Genomic DNA, 8,800 nt, shown 5'->3' with positions numbered 1-8,800 from the left:
TGAGCAATGGCATGGATTTCCTCATGCATTGAAACAACAGGTATTCTCACACTTCTACTGGTAAAATGGCATCAAGGGTCCCCACCTATTCAAGATGGGGACTTTGACTCTCTGGTGAGAAAGACAAGGACAGCCAGGGAGTAGAAGGTAGCCTTTGGCTACTTCTGGAGCAGGCTGCAGCTCAGGCTCCATGAGGCACGGGAAGTCTTTGCTCTGATGAAGCCAGTAGGGGTCAAACTGGGCCATGTACAGAGCCAGGGAAGCTGGGTATGCGAAGCGGCAGGTGTTGGTGAACCTGCACTCCTCCTTGGGAGGGGTTACCAGGTCCTGTGGTGGGAAGAAGCCAGGGACTCCCAAGTCTTTTGCAGTCATGTAGGGTCTTTTGAATGCAGGGTACCCATCCTCCAACTTGGGGTTGGGGTTGGGCATAGGCCGGTAAAACTCTTTGTTCCGGAGCTGAGCGTCAAGCTTGGCCTGCTGTAGAAACAAAGGGAAGACGGAGAAAGGGAGTGTCCCTCAAAGCACTCCAGACACAATGCACATTACTTTAAAAAAATGAAGTTCGGGGCTGGAGAGGTGACGTGAGTACTGAGAGCTCTGACTGCTATTGCAAAGGGCAGAGGTTCCATTCCCAGCATCCATGTGGTGGCTCACACCCTCTATAGCTCCACTTCCAGAGGACTGACCCCTCTGTGGCCTCTGTGGGAACCAGGCACACGTGTGGTACACACATATGCAGGCAAAAGACCCATTCACATGAAAATTAATTTTACTTTACTGATTTGGTTTTTTAAGACAGGGTTTCCCTGTATAGCTTTGGCTGCACTAGAACTCTCTCTTTAGACCAGGTTGGCCTCAGACTCCCAAGAGATCTGCCTGCCTCTGCCTCTGCCTCTGCCTCCACCTCCCAAGTGCTGGAATTAAAGGCGTGCTACACCATTGCCCGGCCAGTTTTGGTGTGTGTGAGTGTGTGTGTGTGTGTGAGTATGTGTGTGTGTGTGTGGTGTGTGTGAGTGTGTGTGTGTGTGGTGTGTGTGTGTGGTGTGTGTGTGTGTGGTGTGTGTGGTGTGTGTGTGTGGTATGTGTGTGTGTGGTATGTGTGTGTGTGGTGTGTGGGTGTGTGGTGTGTGTGTGGTGTGTGGTGTGTGTGTGTCTGTGTGTGTGTGAGTGTGTGTGTGTGGTGTGTGTGGTGTGTGTATGTGTGTGTGGTGTGTGGTGTGTGTGTATGTGTGTGTGGTGTGTGTGTGTGTGTGGTGTGTGTGTATGTGTGTGTGTGGTGTGTGTGTGTGTGTGTGTGTGTGTGTGTGTGTGTGTGTGGTGTGTGTGTGTGTGGTGTGTGTGTGTGTGGTGTGTGTGGTGTGTGTGTGTGTGGTGTGTGTGGTGTGTGTGGTGTGTGTGTGTGAGTGTAGTGTGTGTGTGTGTGAGTGTGTGTGTGTGGTGTGTGTGTATGTGTGTGTGTGGTGTGTGTGTGTGGTGTGTGTGTGAGTGTGTGTGTGTGGTGTGTGTGTGTGTGAGTGTGTATGTGAGTGTGTGTATGTGTGTGTGTGGTGTGTTATAGCACTTTATTTATTGTGTGTGCTGGGTAAGCATCTGTGTAGTTGTTCGGGGTGTATATGAGTGGGCATCCTGGCACACATGTCCCTCACATACGTACAAACATAAATAAAATTACAAAAGAAAGAGCCAGCTAGTGGTGGCACACACCTTTAATTCCAAGCACTAGGGAGGTGAGAAGCAGGTGGAACCCTGAGGTGTAGCCCAGCCTGGTCTATAGCGCCAGTAACTACCAGCATAGCCGGGGCCACAGAGAGAGAAAACCCAGTCTTGAAACACAAAACAAAACAAAAATCAAAAACAAAACAAAACAAAAACAAAAGAAAGGTACATGTGGAAGTCAGAAGACAGTTATAGGAGTTAGTTCACTCCCTCTACCATGTGGGTCCTAGGAACTGAACTCAGGTTTGGTGGCAAGCATCTCACTGGCCCTTATTGGTGTTATTTAAATTATAAATGTATAATTACAATTTTATGTGTACTATACATTTTGAAATATCACATGCATGCATGTGCACACAATAGTGCAAAACGTCTATGTGAAGTCTCCTATCACTAGCTATTTTAAAAGCCACAATGTCCACACTAAAATAAAAATCATGGGCCTGGAGAAATGGTCCAGTGGTTAAGAGCATTTGCTGCACTTGCCGAGGACCAGGGTCCAGTCACCAACACTGGCTTGGTGGCTCACCACCATCCTTAATTCTAGTTCCAGAAGATCCAACACTTTCTTCTGACTTCTCTGGTCACTGCATGCTTGTAGTACATACATATACATCAGGCAAAACACACAGACAATAAATTAAAGAGTTTTTCAGGGAACCATGTAACGTATAGCAGACCTACAGCTACCTACCTCTTGCGGTGTGACTCTGGAGTATTTGTGTTTCCCGAAGGGCTTATAGTCGACCATGTATGAGCTTTGATATATGTCTAGGTCCACGTATTTCTAGAGAAAAGGGAGAAAACAAGACAAGAGCCTGGGTCTATCATTCTTCCACTTAAAGCTCTTTCAGGATTTACTGACTGTAAAAATAACAGCCAGTTTTAGGACCTGGCATCAGGAGTTGCGCAGGATCTGGCTTCTGTCCCTTACCACCCGCCTCCCACCATCACAGGAGCCTGACCGCAGTTCTAATCCCAGGACCCACATAAAGAAGCCACAATTTCTTGCAGTTCTAGGGAGATCCAATGTCTCTGACCTCAGAGTATCTCCATTCACACACACACACACACACACACACACACACACACACACACACACACATTAAAAAAATAACAAATATTTTTTAAAAACATAATTTAATGAAATATCTGGCCAAGGTTGTGAACACCCATAATACAGCAGTTGGGGGTAGAAGCATGAAGTTCCAGAGTACAAGGCACACAGACCACGAAAGACACTGGCTTCCAGTGTGGCGTGGTGATGCGGCACTTAGGAGACAGAAGCAGGTGCATCTCTGTGTGAGTTTGAGGCCAGCCTGGTCTGCATAGCAACACATAAGTTCCAGGTGAGCCAGGGTTGCATAATGAGACTCAGTCTCAAAAACACAAAAAATAAACACACCCCAAAACAAAACAGCCACCACCACAGCAAACCAGACAGATTCTAGACTGAGACCTTGTTTTAGCTCTCGGTCTCTGAAGTCCAGGGCCTGGTACACACACCATGAGTGCCCACTAAATGCATGATGAACAAATAAACTTCCAGAACGCTGCAAACTTCCCCTGCTGCTGCTGCGTGCGTAGCTCACATTACTCACCTTTTGGGGGTTCACCACACGTGCCATGGCCAAGGACCTAGGAAAGACATGTCAGTTAACCCTGCTCTTCCTCAAACAAGGGCAATATCCCACTATTTCCACAGCTATTTGAGCAAGCAGAACTATTCTACTCTGTTCCCTAGTTCATCCCTCTCCACTTTCCCTAAGATTCTATCTTGCGTAGTCCCTGGAGCCAGTAGAGGACACTGGGGATGGGTGTGTAGGGTCCTGTGACAAAGGAACTATAAGCAAGATTCCTAGGAATTAGAATTCACTCAAGACATCAGCTCCGCCTCTCCAAAAGGTGCATCAAAAAAGGTGCACATTAAACAACCAAAGTTTGAAGGAACAGAAGCAGCGACTTCACAGTATCGGCCTATCCCTGTGATGGAAATCCCCCAGCATGACCATTTTGAGCTTCTAACACATCTCTGATGCTGAGTTGAGATGTGAGCACAGTCTCCCCAGCCAGTGTGACCCAGGGCTCATCCTGCTCAAAGCTGGCACCCAGGACTGAGGCTCCAGCACTCACAGAAGCAGGATGTCCAAGGTAAAGAAAGTTGTGGGGCATTCCCAGACATGATGGCTCAACTCTGTCCCTCATGTCAGCCCTGAAGTTTTCAAGGAAGCCATATTGTGGGTCTCTCTGTCTCTGTGTCTGCCTGCCTGCCTGTCTGTCTGTATTTCACCTTTCTGAGTTTCATGTAGGCCAGGCTGGCCTCAAACCTCTGTGTAGCTGAGAATTACCTCCGACGTCCAATCTTCCTATGTCACAAGTCTACACTGCACACCTTTAGTCCCAGCACACAGGAGGCAGAGGCAGGTGGATCTCTGTGCCTACAAGGCTAGTCTGGCCTACACAGTGGGTTGTAGGCCAGCTGGGGCTGCATAGAGACCTTATCTCAAAGTCTCAAAATCTCTACCCCACCGCCAACCCCCAGCCAAGGGGAAAAAACAAAAAGCAAGTGTGCTCCAGCATGTCTGGTTTATGCGGTACTAGGAATTGAACTCAGAGCTTCAGGCATACTAGCTAAGCACCCCACCAACTGAGCTACATCCCTAGCAACCACGAGGGAGTTTCACTCGTAGGAGCTTCTCTGCCCAAGGCCCATGCCTTGGTACTTGCCAGACCTCAGCTAATACAACACGTGTCCTCCTTCCTGAATAGAGACAGCTCCTGACCTGGGCCAGGGTCCTCTTTAGTTCAAAGCCTACCTTTTCTTTTGACAAGACTTGCAATGTTCCTGCCCTTCCAACCCCAGGTGTCCCCGCTGTCTGAGAGTCCTGTTGGCACGGTCTCGCTGACAAACCCGCCTCTGAGATCAGCCCTGACCTACACAATTGAAACAGTTTTGGTCATCGGCCCTGGTCATTGTGATGTGGATAGCTAGTCACCCCTCCTGGATGTTAGTTCCCCTGCCCCTGGCTTACCCCTCCTGGAGTCTCAGTACGTGTGAACCAACTGTGTGAACCAACTAGGTCAGAATAACCCTGATTGGATGGTACTGGAGAGGAGATGCTTTTCAGAACTCTATAGGTTAGGCCACTGCCAGGAGAGGTAGCTCGTTGATGACATCAGTTTAGCTAAATCCATGCCCCTACAGGTTTCTATTGCCTGAGAGCCTGGCTCACCAGTTTGTCAAAATCTTACTCTCTTTTACTGGTATTTACAAATAAACAACCCAGAGCAGAAAGTAGCAGGTGTTGCTGAGGATTCAGAGAGTAAAACTCTCATATACTGTTGGTGGTAACGTAAAATGGTGCATCCAGTGAAAACAGGTTGGAAGTTTCTCAAAAGTTAACCACAGGGGCACACAAGATGGCTGGGAGGGGGGGGGGGGTCTTGTAGCAAGTGGTGCCACCTGTGTTTGAACCTGGGATTTGCATGATGGAAAGAGAGCCAACTCCTGAAAGGCACCCACTGACCACCACAAGCACATACAAATATGAATAAATAATTGTTTAAAAAAAACACAGGGAGAGGGAACATGTGATTTGGAAATTTCACATTTAGTCATAAATCAAAACAGAGACTCAGAGACACTAGATGCCACTGCTCATAGCAGCAGAATTCATGATGCCTAAAAGGCCACCAGCAGCTGAAGGGGTCACCCAAATGTGGTGTAGGCATACTGTGCAAAATTATTCAGAAAGTTCTAACCCCTGCTACACAGAGGAAGAAGCTTGAAAACACTATGCTAAGTTCAAAAACTAGCCACAAGAAGACAAATGAGATTGCCAAGTGCACAGGGACAGGATGTAAATCTATTTATTTGGCACTTGGGAGTGAAGCCTGGCGGTACCCCACTCCAGAATCCTTTACTGGAGACTGAAATCCTGTGTGGTTCACAGTGTTCCCCACCACAGACTACAACACAAACCATCACATTGCACCACATTTAACTTTTTACAGTGCAATGAACATGCTCCTTTGTGTATTGTCTCTCTCTCTCTTTGTGTGTGTGTTCTCTCTCTCTCTCTCTCTCTCTCTCTCTGTGTGTGTGTGTGTGTGTGTGTGTGTGTGTGTCTGCACAAGCATGCTTGTATGCATGTAGAAAGCTAGAGGTCAACATCACTTCCCACCTTAGCTTTTGAGATAAGGTTTCACCTAACTTGGGCAGGCTAGTTGGCCAGTGAGCTGGAGGGATCCACCTCTCTCTGCCTCCATAGCATGGAGTGCACAGATGTGTTCCACCATGTGGGGTGGGGGTTATGTGGGTGTGGGGGAATCTGAACTCAGGACCTCGTGCTAGTGTGGTAAACAGTGTATCAACTAACTGAGTCATCTCCACAGTGCTCACCTCTCTCTCTTCCCACAGTCCCCATCGTTATATAGCTTTCTTCTTCTTTGTAGCCCTGGCTATCCTGGAATTCCTGCTGTAGACCAGGCTGGCCTCGAACTCACAGACATCCACCTGCCTCTGTCTTCCATGTGCTGAGATTAAAGGTGTGCACCTCCTCCACCCAGAGTTATGTGTAGTGTAGGGTAAGACATATTAAATAAAGAAAAACATTAGTAAACAATAGAACCGTAGAAGCATGGTTGTGCCAAATTAAACGATTTTTTAAAAAGTTGCAAAATAGGGGCTGGTATAGGGAATGGGGACAACGGAAGCTGCATGGACAGGATGGTGGGAACAACCAAGGGTCTCAGGAACATCATTTGTTCTTCAGTCCTCCCCTCTTTCCTCCAGTGACAACAAGCGCCTCCACATTGATTAAACACTTGTCCAAACACACACTTACGCGTTTGACTGTCAAAAGCAAAGGAGGTGATGTGCATTTAGCTACTTCACTCCGGGTCCAGTATGCTGCAGGAGTTTAATTATTGCTGCAGAATGCCCCCCCCCAAAAAGCCCTTCTTAGTGTGAATCACGTTTCAACCCCACTCAGCCCGAAGGGAGAGCCAGGCCCCCACATTTCTATCTATGCAAATTCAGCCTGTTAATATTGTTGGATCACAGGAGGGAATTCTCCCAACTCAGAAGCCCCAGTTCCCCTAGGCTTCTATTAAAGGGATTACAATCCACTTCCTTCCTAACAGAGCTAATGCGCCATGGGAAGCCCCTAGGCCAGGGATTAAAGCATTTACGCCTTTAATTAGGAGCAGCCTTTCCCCAAACGCCAGAAACACAAACAGCCAGGCCACATTACTAAGTACCACGCCTCTCCTAGAGCGGCGGGGGGGGGGGGGGGGGGGCTCCTACCAAACTGCATTTCCCAAATGGTCAGGGCCCTGCAGCAGCGCAGGAGGAAGCGACCTACTAACGGCCCCTGTGAGACTGCCGTATCTCTAGGAGGTGCTATGCTAGCTAGTAAGGATGCTGTACTATCCGCCGCAGCGGGTCGTTTATGTTCAAGGAGGCGGCTCTGGAAATGACAGTTCAGAGCTGTCTGTCCCCACGCGATGCTGCTGCACTGGGAGCACGCAGCCTCTGTCTTTTCCCGGTCCTGAAGCATAGCCCCCCGAGGGTCCCCGAAGAACAGGTTTCTCCAGGAGCAGCCAAGTGACCTCTACTCCATAGCTACCTGAGGCTCACGATATTGGCCTGCTGTCTGCGGTCACCGTTCTCTGTCCCCAACCCTAGAATAATAATCTACTCTGAGGACGCTTCTACAACTCAGCATTCTTAAAATCGAAACGGTGTCCTCACGGTCGCCCTCTACTGTTCTTAGAGGAGGGAGTTGAGGTCCAGAGTTGTCCAGGATCTTGAACTATGCAGGGCAGGTGGGGGCTCACTACGCAGGAGAAAATACTATCAAATGCCCCTGAAATTTGTTAAGGAGGCATAAGAATGCAGAGCCTCTCCCTTCATTGTTCAATACAGTGTCTAGCGGGTACATTCCAAGTCCCCAAAGGAGGCCTGAATTAGTGAGCACCATACCCCAAATACACACCTATGATAAAAATATTATCTATAAATGGAGCACCGTGTGTGATTAAAGACAGCTCCTAACAATAAAATAGATAAGAATAACAGACTATAATAAAATGTATTTAAAGCTCACACTGGGGAATCCTCTTAATCTGCAGTGGGAAATGCTACTCTATCTGGGTACACCTTCAGAGACAAACCCCAAAATAATATATGACCAGCTAACTGGACATCCCTTCACCTAATTAGACTGAATTAGCCACAATAGATGTCTAGCTCAGGGTCACTTGCCATCCACAGCTGAGTATAACTAATCTCACAGACTATCTGTGTCAGAGCCAGACCTGGTTAGGTAAGCCTGTGATAGAAAGAGACCCAAGCTGGAGGATCACAAGTTCAAGGGCAGTCTGGGCCCCACTATGAGTTCAGAGAGAGAAATCCTGCCTTAAAATCAAAAGTAGCCAAGTGGTGTGGTGTACACGTTTATCCGCTGCACTTGGGAGGCAGAAGCAGGTGCATCTCTGTGAGTTCGAGGATAGCCTGGGCTGCAGAGTGAGTTCTAGCACAGGATATAAGGAAACCCTGTCTCGAAAAACAAAACACAACAAAAATTAAAGAGTGCTGAGGGATTAAGTTTAGTTGTGGAGTTCTTGCTTAGTATGCACGAGACCTTCAATTCAATACCAGGTATTGCAAAATAATAAATAAATGCCCCATCATTAGTATGTCTCAGCATAGAGAAAACATGGACATTATCATTTTAAACACATTTTAAGTGTATGACTGATTTACCTGCATGTATGAATGTGTACTGCATTGTATGCCTGAGTCCCAAAGCGGCCAGAAGAGTGTGTCAGATTCCCTTGGAGCCAGAGTTATGGATGATTGTGAGCCACCATGTAGGTGCTGGAACTGAACCCAGGTCCTCTGCAAAAGCGACAAATACTCTCAACCATTGAGCCACCTCTCCAGCTCAACATGGACATTAAGACAGACACACAAATGAACCAAATATCTTCCTGTTCTACTAATGCAGACTGCTGTGTCCTTAGGTTTAGCTTACTCCCCCTGCCTGATAGTTATGCTGTTAAGATATCTGGTCATAGG

General features: G+C 47.6%; 1 protein-coding gene across 1 annotated transcript; it reads right to left on the bottom strand.

Annotated features, from left to right (window-relative positions):
- Tex37 (testis expressed 37) lies at positions 1-3,350 on the bottom strand. The gene is made up of 3 exons (XM_051202997.1): positions 3,318-3,350; positions 2,411-2,503; positions 1-477 (listed from the first exon to the last, which is right to left on the bottom strand). The coding sequence occupies exons 1-3, from the start codon at positions 3,342-3,344 to the stop codon at positions 55-57; spliced, it is 543 nt and encodes a 180-aa protein (XP_051058954.1). The 5' UTR covers positions 3,345-3,350; the 3' UTR covers positions 1-54.
- Positions 3,351-8,800: the final 5,450 nt, after the last annotated feature.

Source organism: Phodopus roborovskii, unplaced genomic scaffold, assembly GCF_943737965.1.
Source record: "Phodopus roborovskii unplaced genomic scaffold, PHOROB, whole genome shotgun sequence".
Classification (NCBI taxonomy): domain Eukaryota; kingdom Metazoa; phylum Chordata; class Mammalia; order Rodentia; family Cricetidae; genus Phodopus; species Phodopus roborovskii.
Note: the sequence above shows the minus strand (reverse complement) of the source record. Positions and strands in the feature narration are given on the sequence as shown.